Consider the following 26,536-nt stretch of genomic DNA (forward strand, 5'->3'; position numbering starts at 1 on the left):
TAACAATTACAATTGCAAGTTTTGTGTTACACACCAATCTGCTAAACAAATTACTATACTAATTACCCAAATCAGTCATGCATTCAGTGAAGGGCTCGTGTTCGCGAATGCATGCACTCGACAGCACAAAAACACGTGCGCTTTGGCAAATGTTTCTGTTGTCCACATCCCGTCTAAGCCTCGTGGAGTCGTTAAGGTTTGTGCCGTTAACATGTTTGAGTAAACGAAAGTCCAGTCTTGCTATCTGGTCAATAACTGATCCATAACTTATTATTACTCCGTTATAAATATTTCCCTTAACGACAACACATCTCTTCTCAAAGTAAGAAAACAACCTGCGATGTTGTCGAGTTTCCTACTAACTGTTTCTTTTTGCCTCCCCATTTAACAGTTGGTACCTGATGTTCCAGAAATATGTTTGATTTAATTATACATTATGAACACCTATGGAGGCAATTAACGGGGTAAAAGAGCTTTAGCACGTGACCTAATAGGCTGGTATTTTCCTTTCATATATGACGTCAACTAACCTTGTATCACAACATACCATCAACGCTTTTATTAAGCATACTTAATACCTCATTAGTCACTTTTACGGATAATGAGTATTTAAGGATACTGACGTCATCATTTAATTTAAGATTTTATTAATAAGCTAGTCAGGTCATTAAGTCAAGGTCACCCGTTCTGACTTCCGTCGACATAAACTGGTATTAGCTAGCAATTCAGAACTGGTCCTGGAACGTGCGCACCACACATTGCTTACATATGGGTATCACCGAGCTGGAAAGCTATTTCCTTCATACCCGTCACGTGATTATATCTTCACGTGGGTGTAAAAAAAAGGCTATTTGACACCAAGCTATGAACGGTTTTATACCAGTCTTCCAAAATTATAACTAGTAAAGATGAGAGATTTATTAAAAGTAACGGCAGCAAGACATGAAGACGTATTTCTGGTGATCAATGAATCTGGGCTTTAGTTGTAAGTAATGTCATAGTTAATACTCGGAAGAAAACATTGCGCTTGTTTCCGGGGCAAACGCACGTGATTTACACGATAGCAGCGCTTTGTTGTGACGTACGGCAATCTAGTACATTCTAAGTACCACTTAAGCCACTAGTAAGATGATTCTGATCTGTTGTTAAGGAACTCTATCTTCAGCGGGTTATTTTACACAGACTGGACAAGGGAACATAGCACCTCCTGAACAAAACCTATATTAAGGTGAGACACCATTCAGGATGGACCTCACACGCGTGCTGTAATTATTGATCTGAAGGAGCCATCGTGTTCACCGCCAATGTCCAGTTCCTGATAACGGAAACAAACATGATGTTTGGACCCGTGTTACACACGTTCACTGTACCGGAGACACGATTTTCTTTCTGGTCCCTCTTAGGGGCGGGCAGGGGCTGAGAGGTCACTACATGATCACCACCTATTGTGATAGAATCTAAAAGTGAACTTATCACGAGTTCAGTAGTAAATAAGGCCAATAGCTGAGAAATAAGAAATAGAAACGGTCTGTCCTCAAAGCCTGATTTTGCGGAGCTAGTTTAAACTCGGATAAAAACCGATATTACATATGTAAATCATATTATCTATATCACGTTATCTACTTTTAGGTTTTAATTCATTACTTATAACATAAGGCTTCGGGCATTTTATACGTTTGACCGATTTTTCATGACTCGGTTTTTCATGACTCGGTTTTTCATGACTCTGTTTAGAACTTTGTTGGTTACCATATCTAATGTCATACATAACGGTATCCACAAGGAATGGGCCATTCATGGTCTACTTCATAGTGTCATCCGGCTTTAATAGCAGCGGTTTGTCACGGGGTAATGACTGGACATATTGATATAAAGAACAAGGGATGTTTAGGGATGGAACCATACGAAAAGAAGACGGAAATCCACCAGTAATAAGTAAGGAATGCTGAGCAATATTTGCCTTTTATATCTATGTGGAAATTCCAAGCCTGAAAGATTTTTTTCAGTTTTGTCTTCATTCTTTTAAAACAATGGGTAATCTACGGATGTTGTCCATGAAATATGGGGCAACTGAGGGCACTTTAATGCCATCACACAGTGCCAATACCACATTACACACGGTCATATTTTGTGCTTTGGTGAGCCAGTTCTTATCGGTAACTTTAAAGCTGAATGTCAAACAGATGTCATCAAATACCTGGTTTATAGATATTCGTGTGTCTCGGCCAGAGGACAGAAAACAGCAGCCTTCCTAATATGGACGAACTATCAATTAAACGCCTAACGTGAAACAGTCACAATGGACATTAAACAAGAAAACGCTGTTTAGTAAGGAGAGAAAAGATTACCACGGCTGCGGGCATTTGAACAAGTGATATGGTGATCATTTTTGCCCAAGTTTGTGGCGTTTTCATATTGAAGATCTACAATCGTTTTCTACATTTACACATTATAAAAGCTAAAATACAATAACAATGTATATATCTAAGTTGATTTTGTTAACCTGTTAGCAGGTTATCCGTATCAGGGTTCTTTGATCAGAATAGACCGCAAGTTCAAAGATCGCGTAATCGCAATCCAAACATTTTGTAAATAGTGAGGTATATGTCGTTTCTCAGACAGAAAAACATAGGGACCCTCCTCCCATTATCTGAGTCAGCGATAAATTGGTGTTATATTTAGTTGTTTAATAAACAAGGTCTGTATGTTACATCTTTGTATTTTACATTAATCAGTTACTTCTTAACAGCGGTGCTTTATAACTAGTTTGTTATTGCCTTTTGACCTTAAAGAACCATAAAAGTTAAAATAAGATAACAGTCTTTTCCCCTGAAGGAACCATTAAAGTTTGCAAAGAAAAAAAACCCCAAAAAAACGAAAGTATTGCCAGTGTGTCATTTGTTATTAGCCGGATCCTTAACACACGTGTATAAAAGATGAGGACACGGGCTAAGCCACTTCACACAATTCATACTAAGGGAGCATCGAGTGCAATTCCTACACCCTTCGTGCAGAACAGTTGTCTGCAAGGAACACACATTTGCCCCACGCATAATGTCAAAGGGTTTATTATATATCATACAATAATTATTTCTCGTATGTCGTGATGTCAAACTAATACTCCCATATACATAAAAACTGAGGACCGCTTTATCATCTTCATTCTATTTATTGTTTCTGAAGATTTGGATGGCTTTCTTCGCATTGTTTAAGAACCACCTCCCCAGTGTGCGATATGCATGGCCCTGTGTATGGGTTTGTGTTGGGAGGCACCGGCATGTTCGTGTTCGTCTTTTTGTGATAGCGCGAAACCGAATCTGAGTTACATAACGGAAGCATATACTGCTGAAGACACCCAACCGAACATCTCACCCAGTCATATTTGTCGAAATATTCATTCCACTCCCAAAATGCTGAGCGCTAAGCAGGGGTAGCAGCTACCAAATGATAGATCCTGTCATGCCTCGGTTAAGGGACATAACCCAAAGCCTTCCTCGAGGGGACGAACGCTTAACTAAGGCCAAAAGTGAGTCAGTGTAAAGAGAGACATTAGGTAGAAGAAAGTTGCTTTGAAAGAAGAGAGAATATAATATCCCTAAGTAAGTCGCCCCTTACGATCATGTAATGGGAACAACAGGTAAAATTGCTACACCGTACCTTTACGGCAGTACTGTTGCTAAATGTATTTTAATTGGTTCCCAATAGTCAATTTTGGATATAGGAACTGACATCCTCTAAACTTTTCTGCGATGTAAGTTGATTCAAATAGACATCATGTTCTAAACTTGTGATGGAAGTGTTAATTCTGTCATCGTACATCATTACCTGAAGCGTTTTCCGTAGTCAAAACACGAAAAATCCCATGTCTTAACGATATGGCAAATCATTCATGATTCACAAACAAACATACATGTAGTATGTTTTGAAAAAAAACAGACTCAGGAACAAAGCTACTGTTCTCGTATTCAAAGTAGTGAACACGTAAAAGATCAATGCATGGTGCAAGAAGGGTTTGTAGAATGATGAGCTTTTTGTTTTCTAGATAATATGTAAATTCAGTCGAGACCAGTCTGGCATCGGAAGCTAGAGAAGAAATCACTAGGTCCGTCTGGTGTAGTATGCACACCATAGTTTCCCTATTGAGATGTTCCCAGTCGAACGCGCCGCTCGCAATCCGATCACTGATTAGGAAGTGGTTTTATGGAGCTTCTCCCGACTGCTTGATACAATGGCCTCAGTCCATAAGATATCGGTCAAACAAAACACCACAATCACCACTGTGATTCACCCCCGAATATATTCAATATCAAAACATACAGAGGGAAGACGGAGGCAATTTTCTGAAGGATTACAATTTGATGACCGTTTCGATATCTCTGTGGACAGAATAAACAATGTTCTTGTCAGCAATCAGTGGCGAACACACAGATTAAGCAATACACAAGTTAATGTAACGGTCCCATGAGGGGCTTTCAAAGACTTTTCATCATCTAGGTCATCTGATATCGTCGGGGTCTTATGAACTCTTTATTCACGTGCAGTATTCCCTACAACTAATCAAGCGTATGACAGATACTCAACATTTTTGAATGAACGAACAGTAAGAACAACTACCTTAACATACAACAGTAGCTTTGTACGTAACATCACGTTAATGGGTAACAATATACAGGTCAATGACGTACACAAAAAAGTTGGTCATAAGCACCAGTATTGCAGAATTGCATAAGAAGCAGGGATACTCTTCAGGTTCACAGCATACATCAGAAGATCTTAGATTAGGGGCTCCTATTGCAACCTCAGTTCACGCAAGCTTCTCGGAGTGATCCGTGGTTGCTAGGAATGGGAAAATATTTCTCCCATCATTTACAGATTTGTCTCTGTCATCCCCTTTGGCGTGATTTCGCTGTCACCATGGGGTGACAGGTAGCATGTGCTGACAACAATACATTGACGTCACGGCAAAATCGTGTTGCATTACAATATATCTTTTTTAATATTTTAACAACTGAACTCTGCATTGATAAAACAGCATGACAGGAGACAAATAATCAACCAACTCATCCACCCCCCTCACATTTCGTGAGTCATTGATGATGTAAGATTATATTAATCATATTTCATATTTTAATCAAGACATTACACCTCATGATCAAATATCAGGTATCTGGCGCAACTTATGTATTAACCAGTTTTATTAGAAATTCATATTATAATAGGGTGATGTGATTGGGTACAAACTTTGGATTCTTACTCTGTATGACTCCCAATTATCATTAAAGAGGAGACTATGCGATGACACTTGTATTTGTTCACACACTCAATCTCAAAAGAACAAATCAAAATCAGTACCTACAGTAATTCTCAAGTTGTACAAACACACAACTTAGTCCCAAAAGCCTTATCTTATAACAGTCATCATTATAACATCAACAGTTCAAATAAGTACGACACTTAATACCGTCAGTCTTATCTGATATAATAGCAGAAAAGTACCATTCCTACCTGTGACGCATTACCAATTCCCGTTAAGAGTCCTGCTCAGTAGTCCAATGAAGCTTCGATAGGGAAATGGTGATATGACACCTCAATGACGGAAACGATACGATCTACTTAACAAATAATTAAAAATACTATTGATTAATAGAATTTACAGGTGCAATAATTAATAATTAAAATAGTTCTATTGTACGTTTTTGTCATTGTATTGTAGCGTGAGATTACTAAAAATATATCAAACAAGCAAACAAGGACATTCCATTTTGGATCACCAAACAATTTATACTGTTCATTATTATATTCATGTCTTTGTGTCGCGATGAGATAATGATTATAGAATATCACTTTATGCAAATTCGATTCTCTTCATAACCACTTATAATATATAGTATACAATACGAATTTGAGTACTTCGCAAGCATTTCTAAACATCATTGTCGACTCAAGCGTTTTGCCTCTAAAGACCTGCTGTCGACACGAACTGTACATTATATGTGAAGTAGACGGCACCAATACTAGAGAGCATACCATTCATATTACAGTGTTTCTACCTCACGTGTTATTGACAAGACCAAACTGGAATCAGATTTATTAGTAAAGCACAAACTGACATAATGAGTAATTTTGTTATATCGGAAATGCAGTCCTTGAACGTAGGAACCCTAATATGTGTATTCAGCGAGACAGCTTACACACAGTTAAATGTACAGGAATATTCTCGTCCGGAAACCTATCTGAACTACTCCTATTGGACCCGACGTTTACACTTATCAACGTAATACTAGTAATGAAATAAAACCCACAGCGAACACGTGCCATTAACATGAAAACGGCTCACTATTCTTCAAAACAAACATGACAAATACATGCTACCCTTACATTAAGACTGTTAACAAATCTTAAAACAGATACCATAATCACGTGCCAGCAACATTAAGACTAATCCATAGTCTTTAAGACAAACACAATAAACGCATGCTCCCCAGAATAGACTTTATTAAGATAAATTCGCCTCCTGTGTTAGACCTCAGTGTAATCATACGACCCTTGCCTGAAATTGGAATGGAATGAAGAAACATGGCTGGTTGGGAGACAAAGAAGACATCTGAAGGTGGCAGATAAAATGGCATTCAATTAATGACATCGGGAACACTGTCGAGACAAAACACAGTTACACGGTGTGGTGGTAGACCCGATAGTTCGAGAGAAAGTAAAATAATGAGGCACAAATGAGCACTGCGGTAGCTAATATCTGGTAATATGAAACAGAATCGAACATCTGATCGGCTAACGAAGGTAAGGGTATAACCGAGAACAGTCCCTCACCGTCCATGTCTTACTTAGTATACATTGTGGTACAACACACTAAAATCTAACCAACAATCGCTTGTATGATGTATATTGAGATAGGATATGTACTATTGTTAATAAAATCATAATTATGGTGTGGCCCAAGAAGTCTTTTGTTATATACGTAAGATATTTGTGTAGATTCAATATGTATATCAAAGTTAAGGCGACTAATCTGGGGCCAGAATCTGTACTTTACTTTAAGGCTTCGTTTATGTGGACACTGAGGAGACAAACCACAAGTGAAACCATATCTTTCATTCTATAAATAATTCCTTATTTTGTCTCCCCCCCCCCCCCCCCCCCTTCTGTCCTTTGTGACTTTTGTTTTCGTCTCCTCTAACCTTCGGTATTAACCCCTAGTTAACTGTAAATGCGAAAACGTGTTCCTTTTTAACGATTTTTGTTATAATATTTAGCTGTTGACATTCAGATAAACAATATCGGGGTTGAGCTCATGTAGTATATGATGAAGACTATATGATACTAAATATTTGTCATTATGATCTCATTTGCGATTACCTGATTTATATTTGATGCTTTCGTTAGCACAATCACGGACCTCTTTCTTCTGTATTTACATGCAAATATCATCAATAATGCAGAAGACGCTTTCACATGTGGAATACCTGGTCGTATTAGTCCCTACCGGTAAAACCGGGGAGACTTTACATACATGTAGGTTTCCTCTCCGTCCACAGTTTGTCAGCGCTGTAGCGGCTTCATTCCTTGAGGGAATTTAATCAAACTTCACACAGTGATAAAAGCCGTCAAGGTCAAGGACACTGTTACTATTTTTTTTACCTTTTGCAAAGTTGCCGCTGTAAATCGTTTGTAAGATGCAGCTCTATATACAATGTCATATACTGCATTTATTGTATATTGTACACTTCTGTGACTTTATTTTAGTTCGAATAACGGTTTTGTTGACAACATATTTTTGTATCGTTGTTTTCTCCAAGGCTTTATCCTGAAGGCATCTGTCCTAAGTAATCTCCTGATTTTGGTAAACAAGTCCGTTTTCCAAATTTTCATTTTCCCATTGGTCTTTAATTGGGGGTTCACCGTTTCGAAAAGGCTGTGGGTTTCTATTCCAACCTATGACAAACCAAGTTTAACCTTTAATTTATGAGCAGGGAAACAATTTGGTCCATTCCTATGTAAGTGTAATAGGCTGGAAGATAAACACATATTATGGCAATGTGTATGTGGCAGCAGTGCAATTGCACCCTAAATTAGTCTTTGGGTTGGCCCCATCAAGTCGGCACTGTCCTTAGATGACCTTATTATGCAGATAGGACTTTAAACAATACTAAACAAACTGTCCGACTAGTTGAATATTACCTGATAACGATATATGGACGACATGACTTATCAAGATAAATCTTCTTCAAAGATTGTTAATCTGTTAAAATGCTCTTTGCTGTCGATGAAGTTCAGATTAAAATCTAAACGCGGTATCGGTGTCATATCAAACAAATTCTTCTAGTAGTGAACATATTTGATGAATTAAACATTCATCACATATGCAACTTATCATCAAACCAAACTGAATGCATCTTAATCTGAAATCAGGATATCGTTATGTGTGATGTTGAGACAGTTGGCCATCTGTCGAATGCCATTCATATATGTCTATAGAACAGTCTACACTTGGTGTATAAAGCAGACAATAAATCTAGCCAGTAGGCAGCCATCGGTCAATACGTACAAATCTGGCTACGTCATCTCTCCTGTCGACCGACGCTGAAGAACGGTAGACAAATATATATTCTGTATTATGTGTTATAAGATTGGATAAAACTTGAATGAAAGTCCGACTGTCATTTCGCCGCAGGAGAACTGGACAGTCTATTGGAATACTGTTCGAACAAATATGTCCATCTACGTGCTGATTGCGCGACAAATTTCTCACACATTAGCTTTTTACATTAGATGCCAACTGGGTCACGTATTATGCGATGATGTCACGGATCTCAAAGAAATTTCTGTGAAGGACGTATTCGATCAAAAGGAGAAAATTATGGGGCATCTTCATTTAAGTTGGTGATGTTGAATTTCATCAATAATGGAGCACTATCAGCATGAATTAAGAAGAAGTTTTATTTACCCCGAAAAAAATCCTTTTTTTCAGTATTTTAAAGAGGGTTAATATTGTCTTGTGATCAATTGAAAAGTTAGTTAAAATCATAGTAAGTAATACAAATGTAAGCATTAATGTTTATGTCATTAATGAAACGTTGACATTTTTCTGGGGAATAAAAAAGCATGTAAATTTAGTCATTGACAAACATCAGCCATTGACAAACATCAGTCATTGACAAACATCTTAAATACTATGTCAATAGTATGAGGTTCGAAACATTTGCATTATCCTCTTAAGAGTAAAACTTTCAAAAAGTCCAAAATTGACGGGCGTAACTAGACAGGCATACGGACAAGTTCCTACTTATAACACGGAACCACATTTTTGCCAAGAACAGTATCTTGTTGAAAGGACTAAGATAATATCATTCATCTTCTTGTTGTACACGAAAAAAGACGTATGTATTGTCGACAATAATTTAAAACAAATATGTCATTTACCATTTTTGATATTGCTGTTAATAAGATTTAACAACAATTACACTGGTATAAAGAGAGCTACCACGCCATGTTACACAGAACACAATTCATTGGTATATAGAACAATATCAAAATTCGTTATAGAAACAATTTATCCGGATAAATCGTATTCATATTTTAAGTTTCTTTTATTTAGAACTATTTTTAATATAACACACCATATTGTCATGTGATAATATTGTTTGTTCCCGGGGATTATTAATTTAGAGTATCAATCCGTGTTGTGTGGGACTATATGATACCATTTGATCACGTGTCTGTCATTGTGACGGCATCGATCAAGTTATAACAAGTTGCTGTTCCAAGATGATCATATTCTGATGTTGATAAATACAACATATTTGAAACTTGATCAATATAACAACACCACAACTTTATCAATATAACAACACAAAAACTTTATCAATATAACAACACAAAAACTTTATCAATATAACAGCACAAAAACGTTATCAATATAACAACACAAAAACTTTATCAATATAACAGCAACACAACTTTATCAATTTAACAACACATAAACTTTATCAATTTAACAACACAAAAACTTTATCAATATAACAATACAACACAACTTTATCAATATAACAACAACACAACTTTATCAATATAACAACACAAAACCTTTATCGATTTAACAACACAAAAATTGTATCAATATAAAGCACAACTTTATCAATATAACAACAACACAACTTTATCAATATAACAACAACAACACAACTTTATCAATATAACAACAACACAACTTTATCAATATAACAACAACACAACTTTATCAATATAACAACAACACCACAACTTTATCAATATAACAACACCACTGGTTTTTCAATATAACAACACCACAACTTGAACAATATTATATCACAGCTTGATCAATTTAACAACACTACAACTTGACCACAACTTGATCGATATAACAATACTATAACTTGACCACAACTTGATAGATATAAAAACACCAATACCTGGTCAATATAATACATGTACAAGAGAACTTGATCAATATAATGACACCACGATTTGATCAACACCACAGCTTGAACAATATTACATTATTAAATCTTTTTCTTCTATTTAACAACAAAACAACTTTAACAACATAACAACACAATCTAATCTCCATAACAACACAAATACCTTATCAATATACCACAACACAGCTTCTTCTAAAATATAACAAGAGGCCCAATGGGCCTGTATCGCTCACCTGGCTCTACAGCAACTTTGAAGTTGATTGAGGTCATTTCTACTATGCTGATTATCATAGTAAGCTAGGTTTATTCATATTAATACATTTTCTAGTCCTTCATTCCAGCATTTTATTGGCCTAATATCTGGTCTAGGAGGCTCTTGGCTATCGCAAAATTATTTTTTACAGATTTAAGCCGATTTCACCCCTGTGACCTTAAATGTAGGTCAAGGGTCATTCATTTGAACAAACTTTGTAGCCCTTCACCCAAGCATGCTACAGGCCCAATATCAAGTCCCTGGGCCTCTTGGTTATTAAGAAGAAGTCATTTGAAGAATATAGCCTGTTTGACCAATGTGACCTTAAGTGAAGGTCAAGGCAATTCATTTGAACAAACTTGGTAGCCCTTCACCCAAGCATGCTACAGACCCAATACCAAGTCCCTGGGCCTCTTGGTTATTGAGAAGAAGTGGTTTGAAGATTATAGCCTATTTGACAAATGTGACCTTGAATGAAGGTCAAGGTCATTTATTTGAACAAACTTTGTAGCCCTTCACCCCAGCATGCTACATGCCCAATATCAAGTCCCTGGGCCTCTTGCTTATTGAGAAGAAGTTGTTTGAAGAATATAGCCCATTTGACCCATGTGACCTTGAATGAAGGTCAAGGTAATTTATTTGAACAAACTTTGTAGCCCTTTACCCTAGCATGCTAAAGGCCAAATATCAAGTCCCTGGGTCTCTTGGTTATTGAGAAGAAGTCGTTTAAATGAAAAAGTTGACGCCGGACGGACGGCCGGACGGACAGACGGACGGACGACGGACGCCGCACCATGGCAGGTGAGCTAACAACACCACAACTTGATTAATATAAGGACATTACATCCTGGTCAATAAAACCACGACAACAACACAGATTGAATAACATCACAACTGAAAAATATAACAATACCAGAAAAAGATTTATATAACAAAACACAAACTAATCAACATTACAAAACCACAACCTAGCCAATGTAACACAACACAACCTGGTCAATGTTACCTAACACAACCTGGTCAATGTTACATAAAACAACCTGGTCAATGAAACACAAAACATTCTGGTCAATGAAACACAACACAACCTGGTCAATGTTAGCACAACACAACCTGGTCAATGTAAACACACCACACCCTGGTCAAGTACCACAATACAACAACCTGGTCAATGTAACTCAACCACAACCTGGTCAATGTTAACTACCAACAATCCTGGTCAATGTAAACACAATACACCACCTGGTCAATGTACACACCAACAACCTGGTCAATGTAGCACAACAACCTGGTCCATGTAACCACAACCAAACCTGTCAATGACAACACAAACAACCTGGTCAATTTTAACACAACACGAACCTTGTCAATTGTAACTCCAACACAACCTGATCAATGTAACACAACACAACCTGGCGTCAATGTAACACAACACCACCTGGTCAATGTAACATCAACACAACCTGGTCAATGTAACCACAACACACCTGGTTCAATGTACATACACAACACACCTGGTCAATGTAACTTAACACAACACAACCTGGTCACTGTAACACAACACACCTGGTCAATGTCACCATACCTACAAACCTGGTCAATGTTCTAACACAATCCGGGTCAATGTAACACAACACAACCTGGTCAATATAACACAAAACAACCTGGTCAATGTAACACAACACAACCTGGTCAATGTAACACAACACAACCTGGTCAATGTAACACAAACACAACCTTGTCCAATGTAACACAACACAACCTGGTCAATATAGCACAACACAACATGGTCAATGTAACACACACACCAGGTCAATGTAACACAAAAAACAACCTGGTCAATGTAAACACAAAAAAACCTGGTCAATGTACACAAACAACCCTGGTCAATGTAACACAACACAACCTGGTCAATGTAACACAACACACCTGGTCAATGTAACACACACAAACTGGTCAATGTAACACAACACAACCTGGTCAATGTACAACACACCTGGTCAATGTAACCAACACAACCTGTCATGTAACACAAACACCTGGTCAATGTACACAACACAACCAGGTCAATGTAGCACCAAACAACCTGGTCAATGTAACATAACACAGCTTGGTCAATGTAATACAAAGCAACTTGGTCAATGTAACAGAAAACAACCTGGTCAATGCAACACAACACAACCTGGTCAATGTAACACACACACAACCTGGTCAATGTAACACAACACAACCTGGTCAATGTACACAAACAACCTGGTCAATGTAATACACACAACTTGGTCAATGTAACACAACCTGCAATTACATAACCTGGTCAATAAAACACAAAACAACCTGTTCAATGTAACACAAAACAACTGGTCAATGTACACAAACAACTGGTCAATGTAACACAAACAACCTGGTCAATGTAACACAACTGGTAACACACCACAACCTGGTCAATGTAACACAACACAACCTGGTCAATGTAACACAACACAACCTGGTCAATGTAACACAAAACAACCTGGTCAATGTAACACAACACAACCTGGTCAATGTAACACAACACAACCTGGTCAATGTAACACAAAACAACCTGGTCAATGTAACACAAAACAACCTGGTCAATGTAACACAACACAACCTGGTCAATGTACAACACAACCTGGTCAATGTAACACAACACAACCTGGTCAATGTAACACAACACAACCTGGTCAGTAACACAACTGTCAATGTACAACACAACCTGGTCAATGTAACACAACACAACCTGGTCAATGTAACACAAACACCTGGTCATGTACACAACCTGGTCAATGTAACACAACACAACCTGGTCAATGTACACAACCTGGTCAATGTAACACAACACAACCTGGTCAATGTAACACAACACAACCTGTCAATGTAACACAACACAACCTGGTCAATGTAACACAACACAACCTGGTCAATGTAACACAACACAACCTGGTCAATGTAACACAACACATCCTGGTCAATGTAACACAACACAACCTGGTCAATGTAACACAAAACAACCTGGTCAATGTAACACAACCTGGTCAATGTAACACAACACAACCTGGTCAATGTAACACAACACAACCTGGTCAATGTAACACAACACAACCTGGTCAATGTAACACAACACAACCTGGTCAATGTAACACAACACAACCTGGTCAATGTAACACAAACACAACCTGGTCAATGTAACACAACACAACCTGGTCAATGTAACACAACACACCCTGGTCAATGTAACACAAACAACCTGGTCAATGTAACACAACACAACCTGGTCAATGTAACACAACACAACCTGGTCAATGTAACACAACACAACCTGGTCAATGTAACACAACACAACCTGGTCAATGTAACACAACACAACCTGGTCAATGTAACACAACACAACCTGGTCAATGTAACACAACACAACCTGGTCAATGTAACACAACACAACCTGGTCAATGTAACACAACACAACCTGGTCAATGTAACACAACACAACCTGGTCAATGTAACACAACACACCTGGTCAATGTAACACAACACAACCTGGTCAATGTAACACAACACAACCTGGTCAATGTAACACAACACAACCTGGTCAATGTAACACAACACAGCCTTGTCAATGTTACATAACACATCCTGGTCAATGTAACACAACACAACCTGGTCAATGTAACACAAAACAACCTGGTCAATGTAACACAACACAACCTGGTCAATGTAACACAAAACAACCTGGTCAATGTAACACAAACACAACCTGGTCAATGTAACACAAACACAACCTGATCAATGTAACACAACACAACCTGGTCAATGTAACACAAAACAACCTGGTCAATGTAACACAAAACAACCTGGTCAATGTAACACAACACAACCTGGTCAATGAAACACAAAACAAGCTGGTCAATGTAATACAACACAACTTGGTCAATGTAATACAACACTACTTCGTCAGAGTAACAAAAACAACTTGGTCAATGTAGCACAAAACAACTTGGTCAATGTAACACACAACAAACTGGTCAATGTAACACAACACAACCTGGTCAATGTAACACAAAACAACCTGGTCAATGTAAAACACCACAACCTGGTCAATGTAACACAACACAACCTGGTCAATGTAACACACCACAACCTGGTCAATGTAACACAACACAACCTGGTCAATGTAACACAATACAACCTGGTCAATGTAACACAACACAACCTGGTCAATGTAACTACACCAACCTGGTCAATGTAACACAACACAACCTGGTCAATGTAACACAACACAACCTGGTCAATGTAACAAAACACAACCTGGTCAATGTAACACAACACAACCTGGTCAATGTAATACAAAGCAACTTGGACAATGCAACACAACACAACCTGGTCAATGTAACACAACACAACCTGGTCAATGTAACAAAACACAACCTGGTCAATGTAACACAACACACCTTGGTCAATGTAACACAACCTGGTCAATGTAACACAACACAACCTGGTCAATGTAACACAACACAACCTGGTCAATGTAACACAACACAACCTGGTCAATGTAAACTCAAACAACCTGGTCAATGTAACACAACACAACCTGGTCAATGTAACACAAAACAACCTGGTCAATGTAGCACAACCTTGTCAATGTAACACAACACAACCTGGTCAATATAGCACAACACAACATGGTCAATGTAACACAACACAACCAGGTCAATGTAACACAACACAACATGGTCAATGTAACACAACACAACCAGGTCAATGTAACACAAAACAACCTGGTCAATGTTACATAACACATCCTGGTCAATGTAACACAACACAACCTGGTCAATGTAACACAAACAACCTGGTCAATGTAACACAACACAACCTGTTCAATGTAACACAAAACAACCTGTTCAATGTAACACAACACAACCTGGTCAATGTAACACAAAACAACCTGATCAATGTAACACAACACAACCTGGTCAATGTAACACAAAACAACCTGGTCAATGTAACACAACACAACCTGGTCAATGTAACACAACACAACCTGGTCAATGAACACAAAACAAGCTGGTCAATGTAATACAACAACAACCTTGGTCAATGTAACACAACACTACTCGTCAAGTAACAAACAACCTGGTCAATGTACACAAACAACCTGGTCAATGTAACACACAACAACCTGGGTCAAATGGTAAGTACACAACAACCTGGTCAATGTACACAAACAACCTGGTCAATGTAAAACACCACAACCTGGTCAATGTAACACACCACAACCTGGTCAATGTAACATAACCTGGTCAATGTAACACATCACAACCTGGTCAATGTAACACAAAACAACCTGGTCAATGTAACACAAACAACCTGGTCAATGTAACACAAAACAACCTGGTCAATGTAACACAACCTGGTCAATGTAACCACAACCTGGTCAATGTAACACAACACAACCTGGTCAATGTAACACAACACAACCTGGTCAATGTAACACAACACAACCTGGTCAATGTAACACAACACAACCTGGTCAATGTAACACAACACAACAACCTGGTCAATGTAACACAACACAACCTGGTCAATGTAGCACAACCTGGTCAATGTAACACAACACAACCTGGTCAATATAGCACAACACAACATGGTCAATGTAACACAACACAACCAGGTCAATGTAACACAAAACAACCTGGTCAATGTAACTCAACACAACCTGGTCAATGTTACATAACACATCCTGGTCAATGTAACACAACACAACCTGGTCAATGTAACACAAAACAACCTGGTCAATGTAGCACAACCTGGTCAATGTAACACAACACAACCTGGTCAATACAACACAACCTGGTCAATGTAACACAACACAACCTTGTCAATGTAACACAACACAACCTGGTCAATGTAACACAACACAACCTGGTCAATGTAACACAACACACCTTGGTCAATGTAACATAACACAACCTGGTCAATGTAACACAACACAACCTGGTCAATGTAACACAACACCACCTGGTCAATGTAACACAACACAACCTGGTCAATGTAACACAAAACAACCTGGTCAATGTAACACAACACAACCTGGTCAATATAGCACAACACAACATGGTCAATGTAACACAACACAACCAGGTCAATGTAACACAAAACAACCTGGTCAATGTAACTCAACACAACCTGGTCAATGTTACATAACACATCCTGGTCAATGTAACACAACACAACCTGGTCAATGTAACACAAAACAACCTGGTCAATGTAGCACAACCTGGTCAATGTAACACAACACAACCATGTCAATACAACACAACCTGGTCAATGTAACACAACACGACCTTGTCAATGTAACTCAACACAACCTGGTCAATGTAACACAACACAACCTGGTCAATGTAACACAACACCACCTGGTCAATGTAACTCAACACAACCTGGTCAATGTAACACAACACAACCTGGTTAATGTAACACAACACCACCTGGTCAATGTAACACAACACAACCTGGTCAATGTAACACAAACAACCTGGTCAATGTAACACAACACAACCTGTTCAATATAACACAAAACAACCTGGTCAATGTAACACAAAACAACCTGGTCAATGTAACACAAAACAACCTGGCCAATGTAACACAAAACAACCTGGTCAATGTAACAAAACCTGGTCAATGTAACACAACCTGGTCAATGTAACACAACCTGGTCAATGTAACACAACACAACCAGGTCACTGTAACACAACACAACCTGGTCAATGTAACACAACACAACCTGGTCAATGTTACCTAACACAACCTGGTCAATGTTACATAAAACAACCTGGTCAATGAAACACAAAACATTCTGGTCAATGTAACACAACACAACCTGGTCAATGTAACACAACACAACCTGGTCACTGTAACACAACACAACCTGGTCAATGTAACACAACACAACCTGGTCAATGTAACACAACACAACCTGGTCAATGAAACACAACACAACCTGGTCAATATAGCACAACACAACATGGTCAATGTAACACAACACAACCTGGTCAATGTAACATATCACAACCTGGTCAATGTAACACAACACAACCAGGTCAATGCAACACTACACGACCTGGTCAATGTAACACAACACAACCTGGTCAATGTAGCACAAAACAACCTGGTCAATGTAACTCAACACAACCTGGTCAATGTAACACAACACAACTTGGTCAATGTAACACAAAACAACCTGGTCAATGTAACATAACACAACCGGGTCAATGTAACACAACACAACCTGGTCAATGTAACACAACACTACCTGGTCAATGTAACACAACACAACCTGGTCAATGTAACACAACACAACCTGGTCAATGTAACATAACACAACCGGGTCAATGTAACACAAAACAACTTGGTCAATGTAACACAACACTACCTGGTCAATGTAACACAACCTTGTCAATGTAACATAACACAACCGGGTCAATGTAACACAAAACAACCTGGTCAATGTAACACAAACAACCTGGTCAATGTAACAACACAACCTGGTCAATGTAACACAACACAACCTGGTCAATGTAACACACCACAACCTGGTCAATGTAACATAACACAACCTGGTCAATGTAACACAACCTGGTCAATGTAACACAACACAACCTGGTCAATGTTACACAACACAACCTGGTCAATGTAACACAACACAACCTGGTCAATGTTACATACAACAACCTGGTCAATGTAACACAAAACAACCTGGTCAATGTAACACAACACAACCTGGTCAATGTAACACAACACAACCTGGTCAATGTAACATAACACAACCGGGTCAATGTAACACAACACAACCTGGTCAATGTAACACAACACAACCTGGTCAATGTAACACAACACAACCTGGTCAATGTAACACAAACAACCTGGTCAATGTAACACAAACACAACCTGGTCAATGTAACACAAAACAACCTGGTCAATGTAACACAACACAACCTGGTCAATGTAACACAACACAACCTGGTCAATGTAACACAACACAACCTGGTCAATGTAACACAAAACAACCTGGTCAATGTAACACAAACAACCTGGTCAATGTAACACAACACAACCTGGTCAATGTAACACAACACACACCTGGTCAATGTAAACACAAACAAACCTGGTCAATGACAACATCAACACAACCTGGTCAATGTAACACAACACAACCTGGTCCATGTAGCACAACCTGGTCAATGTAACACAACACAACCTGGTCAATATACACAATACAACATGGTCAATGTACACCAACACAACCAGGTCAATGTAGCAACAACCTGGTCAATGTAACACACACAACCACCTGGTCAATATAGCACAACACACCTGGTCAATGTAACCAACACAACCTGGTCAATGTAACACAACACAACCTGGTCACTGTACACAAACACAACCTGGTCAATGTAACACAACACAACCTGGTCAATGTAACACAAAACAACCTGGTCAATGTACACAACACAACCTGGTCAATGTAACACAAAACAACCTGGTCAATGTAACACAACACAACCTGGTCAATGTAACACAAAACAACCTGGTCAATGTAACACAACACAACCTGGTCAATGTAACACAACACAACCTGGTCAATGTAACACAAAACAACCTGGTCAATGTAACACAACACAACCTGGTCAATGTTACACAACAACAACCTGGTCAATGTAACACAACACAACCTTGTTCAATGTAACCACAACAACCTGGTCAATGTAACACAAAACAACCTGGTCAATGTAACATATCACAACCTGGTCAATGTAACACAACACAACCTGGTCAATGTAACACAACACAACCTGGTCAATGTAACATATCACAACCTGGTCAATGTTACACAACACAACCTGGTCAATGTAACATATCACAACCTGGTCAATGTAACTCAACACAACTTGGTCAATGTAACACAAACAACCTGGTCAATGTAACACAACACAACCTGGTCAATGTAGCACAAAACAACTTGGTCAATGTAACACACAACAAACTGGTCAATGTAACACAACACAACCTGGTCAATGTAACACAAAACAACCTGGTCAATGTAAACACACCACAACCTGGTCAATGTAACACACCACAACCTGGTCAATGTAACATAACCTGGTCAATGTAACACATCACAACCTGGTCAATGTAACACAAAACATCCTGGTCAATGTAACACAAAACAACCTGGTCAATGTAACACAAAACAACCTGGTCAATGTAACACAAAACAACCTGGTCAATGTAACACAACCTGGTCAATGTAACATAACACACCTTGGTCAATGTAACACAACCTAGTCAATGTAACACAACACAACCTGGCCAATGTAACACAACACAACCTGGTCAATGTAACACAACACAACCTGGTCAATGTAACACAAACACAACACTGGTCAATGTACACAAACACCTGGTCAATGTAACACAACCTGGTCAATGTAACACAACACAACCTGGTCAATTAACACAACACAACTGGTCAATGTACACAACAACCTGGTCAATGTAACACACAAAACTGGTCATGAACAAAACCTGGTCAATGTACACAACACAACCTGTCAATGTAACACACACAACCTGTCATGAAACAAACAACCTGGTCAATGTAACACAACACAACCTGGTCAATGTAACATAACACAACCTGGTCAATGTAGCACCAAACAACCTGGTCAATGTAACACAAAACAACCTGGTCAATGTAACACAACACAACCTGGTCAATGTAACACAACAACCTGGTCAATGTAACACAACACAACCTGGTCAATGTAACACAACACAACCTGGTCAATGTAACACAACACAACCTGGTCAATGTAACACAACCTGGTCAATGTAACACAACCTGGTCAATGTAACACAACACAACCTGGTCAATGTAACACAACCTGGTCAATGTAACACAACACAACAGGTCAATTACACAAAACATGGTCAATGTAACACAACACAACCTGGTCAATGTAACAACACAACTGGTCAATGTAACACAACACAACCTGGTCAATGTAACACAAACAAACCTGGTCAATGTACAACACAACCTGGTCAATGTAAACAACACAACTGTAATACACACAACTGGTCAATGTAACACAACACACCTGGTCAATGTACACAACTGGTCAATGTACACAACAAATGGTCAATAACACAACACACTGGTCATGTAACACAACAACTGGTCAATGTAACACAACACAACCTGGTCAATGTAACACAACACAACTGGTCATGTAACACAACACAACTGGTCAATGTAACACAACACAACCTGGTCAATGTACACAACCTGGTCAATTAACAAAAAACCTGGTCAATGTAACACAACACAACCGTCAATGTACACAAACAACCTGGTCAATGAACACAAACAACCTGGTCAATGTACAAACTGTCAGACACAACCTGGTCAATGTACAAAACAGTAACACAACCAACCTGGTCATGTAACACAACACAACCTGGTCAATGTAACACAACACAACCTGGTCAATGTACACAAAACAACCTGGTCAATGTACAAAACACCTGTCAATGAACACAAACACTGGTCAATGTAACACAACACACCTGGTCAATGAACACAACACAACCTGGTCATGTAACACAACACAACCTGGTCAATGTAAACAACCTGGTCAATGTAACACAAACAACCTGGTCAATGAACAAAACAACCTGGTCAATGTAACACAACACACCATGTCAATGGTAACAAAACAACCAGTCAAAAACCTGGTCAATGTAACACACACAACCTGGTCAATGTACACAAACAACCTGGTCAATGTAACACAAAACAACGGTCAATGTACAAAACACTGGTCAATGTAACACAACCAACCTGGTCAATTGCAAAACAACATGGTCAATGAACAAACACAACCTGTCAATGTACCAAAAACTGTCATGTAACAAACACAACCTGTCAATTAACACAACAACTGTCAATGTAAACAAATCAGTAACAACCTGGTCAATGTAACACACACACTGGTCAATTAACACAAAAACCTGGTCAATTAACACAAAACCTGGTCAATGTAAACAACAACTGGTCAATGTACAAACACCTGGTCAATGTAACACACACACGGTCAATGTAACAAAAACACACAACCTGTCAATTAAACACAATGTCTACAAACAACGGTCATGTACACACAAACCTGGTCAATGTACACAAACACACCTGGTCATATAACCAAAAACTGGTCAATGTACAAACAAACCTGGTCATGTAACACAAACAACCTGTCAATGTAACACAAACAACTGGTCAATGTACACACAGCAAACCCTGGTCAATGTAACACAACACAACCGGTCAATGTAACACACAACCTGGTCATGTAACACAACAACCTGGTCATGTACAAAAACACACCTGTCATGTAACACAACACCCTGTCATGTAACAAAAACCAACCTGTTAATACAACAACTGTCAATGTAAAACACATTGTTACAAATGTACATAGAACATCGACATCTGCTATACGGAATATCAATGCCTGCTCGAAGCTTCTCGTAATGATTTAGAAAAATCACCTCTTATGGTATACAACATACCGATATTAACGGTTATAATGTACCCCAATATCGTTTTAAATAAATATTCCTATAAATGTAGAATAGGGATATTTGTTACAACACTACCGGGTGTTAATGAACATTAGTCTTTGTTATGAGAGAGAGAGTAAGGCCATCATTTGATATTGAAATATCGCCCTCGTGACGTCACCTATCAGGGGAGATAATGCTACTCTAATTTGTCTTCACCAATACAAATAGTGTTACTTTACTCAGAACAATGTACAACACAAAGTATATTCAACCTCTGTCTACATATCATCATCAAACAGTCTACCTTAGCCAACACATTTATCATCGTAATGGTTCAGACTCGGTAATGAACTTGTAGCCCAACCAATAAATTGTAATCCAGTTCGAATAGGGCTGACATGTACTGATGGCGTCTTATATTGTAACTGTATTGGTTGTTACATAAGAGACGGTAGAGTACAGAGGCCGGCTTATCGATCGGAACCTAAATCTGCACACCCAGTGGTTGTGTACTCAGCCCGCCCCTGGGGTAGGCCGATCAAGGCCTCGCAAACCACAACACAGCTCCACGTGAAACAACTAATGAATACAAATTCTAGTGTGGAAATTGATCAACGCGCTTCATTAGGGCGGTGATGATGAAGCCCTCGACTACCAACACCAAACCAATCCCTGAATTAGACACACGAGAATATGTACTTAACACGATACTTACCACGGGTGGTATTAATACCTTGCACTAGAACCATCAAAAATAACCACATGTTTTGAGATCCGGCCGTTTGCTGTGCCTTTCCACCATGCTTCATAGAGAGAGTCAGATATCTTTCATGAAATCCTAAAGACACAGAGCGTCACTGGCATTGTTGTAATGGAGGAATGACCTTGGTTTGGCCAAATACTATTTCCTCACAACGTGTATGTCTAACTCACTATCTCCGCTGTGACCGTGCGTCCATTGCTGTGGTCCCCCTTCTCTTTGAGAATGGCTTGTGTTGGTTTTTTTTGCGTGATCCGTGAATGCCCACCGTACATAAACACACCGATTAGGCTAGAGAAGCTACCGTCTGACCGTTCACTCCATAACCTTGCCGGTCGGAGAGTGTGGTTGTGATGTATAGGTTCGATGGATGTTGAGAAACGTACAAGTAACGAACACTCTTGTCACAAAACAGATTCCGCTCTCAAACAGCACAGCAAACTGAAAACTCTCCTGAAACGAGTGACAATCACAGAGTATCGACCGCTATTGTACGGTAACCCCTAAGTGGCGTCCGCTATAGTAAGATACGAGAGAGGAACAACATCCAAATAGCGACTGCATGCCCGACCTTTAAGGCACGCGTAGACTGGTCCAGTAGCCACGTCGCGACGCGGTCATCTTACTTTCCCAATCGAAATAGCGTGATTTTTCTGGGCTGTACATAACCGGATTTCATAACTTAATACAACCTTGTTTTAATTATTGGTATGATTTTTATTATAAGTTTATAGAATTTATTCTGACTATTCTACATTAGAGGACAATCATTTCAAATTGGCATTCGTCGTGTAATATTACTTACAGGTATACTACATGCTCCGTGAAAATGACACTTACTAACTTAAAATACCACAATAAACATTTAAAGTTAAGTTATAAGTTAATATAATTATACAAACTGAAATTCACTCCGTTATATTGATAAATTATATCGAGCTGTTATGATGATTTAACCAACATCCCTTTCAGGGGTATCTTCATAAATGAAATCTGTATTTTTAACGAATAGGTTTCTTAATTAAATATTTAATAATATAACTTTGCGTTTAAAAGCCAGAGGCCAATTGTACCTTCATCTCTCAACTTAACATTTTCGCAATAATGAAAAACTTTACAAGTTATTTTACAAAGATATTATTCAATTTCAGATTCTACCACACCATACCAAGAGCACAAGTCTCGTCCTCAATATATCATTTGGTTACTCGATTTCATAAAGGTTAACATCCAGTGCCCCATTGATTACTTTCCGCTCGTCTCTTTCCAGGGGACTCACAATCCATGTTTACATAACACTATGTCTCATTCAAGAAAGGATGATCTAGATTAAATTAGGTGCGAACCACTAAACACATGCGAAAGGATTATATAAAGAGACACGTGTGAATAGCACTTCTTAAATAATGCATGTATGCTGAAAATAAACTACATAATAATGCTTCATAAATATGGTTCATCCTATCATTCTTGAGTGATGCTAGGGACATCATACAGCTGTTTCGTCCCTCTAGGACTTGTCAGTGATGATAGGGACAGCATATATCTGTTTCGTCATTTTATGACTCATCTGTGATGCTAGGGACATCATACATCTATTTCGTCCTTTTAGGGCTAGTCCGTGATGATATGAACATCACACAGCTGTTTCGTCCGTGTTGGACCCGTCACTGATGTAAGGGACATCATACAGCTGATTCGTCCTTTTAAGATTCGTCAGTGATGCTAAAGGAACGAAAAAATTGGAAATTATCACAGGCATAAGAATATTCAAATACATAGGAGGCGTAGCTAGTAATGTTATGACCATGATGAGGTTTGGTTAAAACCCCTTTGTCCGAACTAACAACAAGGATGTTAAAGATTAATCTGTATGACCCCTAGCATGGCCCGCCGTCCGCTCCCTCTGGTTACATTTAATCTGTTTAGTATCCTTAATCCAAAAGTGTTGTATTGCAGAGTGGAAAATATATTCAAGCGTACTAGAGAAGTAGCGTTTTAATGATAAAACATTGATGGACGAACGCCACGCTAGGTGAGGTCCAAAATATAGTAAAACAATGGTAACTAATCTTGTACATTGTATATATGTTACTGTTTCGCATGAAAAAAAAACCAAGTACAGATAAAGGACAGGATTTGATTTTAATTTACTGACGATACACATTTTACACGAAGTGTTTCGTTTGTTTGTACAGTTTGATAACTCACAGTTGCTTATTTGATTTAAATCTAACCTTTGCAGAAAATATTGTGTTAATGCTCTAATCATAAAAAAATTATTCTATCCCTTATTTGATTTAAATCTAACCTTTGTAGACAATATCATTTTAATGCTCCAATCATAATTAATGTATTCTATCCCTAATTCTCTACGTCTCTCTATTGTTTAAAGGTATATGTCACTATCACATAAAACGTGATAAGCAACAACAAAATTTTCAAAATATTAAATTCGTTTTGTACTTTAATAGATAATAATAAAAAACAAATGTTAACGAAAAAAACTATGCAAAATATATCTTTTAAAAACCAAGCTAATAGCGCCACGGAAACGAAATATTTGGATTCAGGCTATCGAAAAACTACAAGTCAAATAAATTCTTGAACTCTATTTCAGAGGAGAAATAATCTTATGCCCCATCGACGACACCCGCCAATCAAATCTAGGTTAAATGAAAACTAGGATGTTGGTAACGAAGCCACTATATACAATGTAGGCATATCAACAAATACCGACTTCTGAAATCATGAAGACGACCACGAACATTTCCCAAGATCTCCATCAACCTGCAAATTTCGAAACGCTGTTTTATTTTTTCCGTTAGCAATCGTTTTATGTGACCTATAGAATAGTTTTGTATTTGAAAAATATAATGCTACAGAAATAAGGAACGACTGTAAGCAGAATTTTATTTCGTTCTGCGACATTTTTTTTCTATTTCATAAGATTCAGCACCGCGATAACATTTAGATATGAGAATATATTTTTTGGTGATGGCCATTTTTTAGGGAGATCAATTTTAGACCTGTAACAACAATATGGAAAAGGGATACAATTCTATTTAAAAATTGTATTAAAATACACACTGAACCATTTTATTATTAAGTTAAAAATATTTAGAAACGGTTTGTTTTCTATCTTACCATTGACAGTGAACGAGATATACAGATAGAAAGACAAGATGGCGTTGGTTTTAAAGGGCTATGTACATTCTGACACACAATGATCAGGTCTATTGGGATGTACAGTGACGTACCATATACAGTCATGTTATATATATTCTATATATTTCAAGCATTTTGAAAAATGTTCTGTGATTTTTATGACTTCGTCTTTCTGTGGAATTTATTGAATTTTCACACACATGTAGATCGGAAATATCTTCTCTTTCCTCTCAAAATATTTGTAAAATTTTCCGTAACCGATTT

General features: G+C 38.2%; 1 protein-coding gene across 1 annotated transcript in view; it reads right to left on the reverse strand.

Moving 5' to 3' along the window:
• LOC117334434 (acetylcholine receptor subunit beta-like 1) overlaps positions 1-23,518 on the reverse strand; it is a 101,022-nt gene extending 77,504 nt beyond the window's left edge. The window contains exon 1 of the mRNA XM_033894061.1: positions 23,060-23,518. Coding sequence (XP_033749952.1) covers positions 23,060-23,153 — 94 coding nt within the window. The 5' untranslated portion in view covers positions 23,154-23,518. The remainder of the gene's footprint in view (positions 1-23,059) is intronic.
• Positions 23,519-26,536: the final 3,018 nt, after the last annotated feature.

This window comes from Pecten maximus, chromosome 9 (assembly GCF_902652985.1).
Source record: "Pecten maximus chromosome 9, xPecMax1.1, whole genome shotgun sequence".
NCBI lineage: Eukaryota > Metazoa > Mollusca > Bivalvia > Pectinida > Pectinidae > Pecten > Pecten maximus.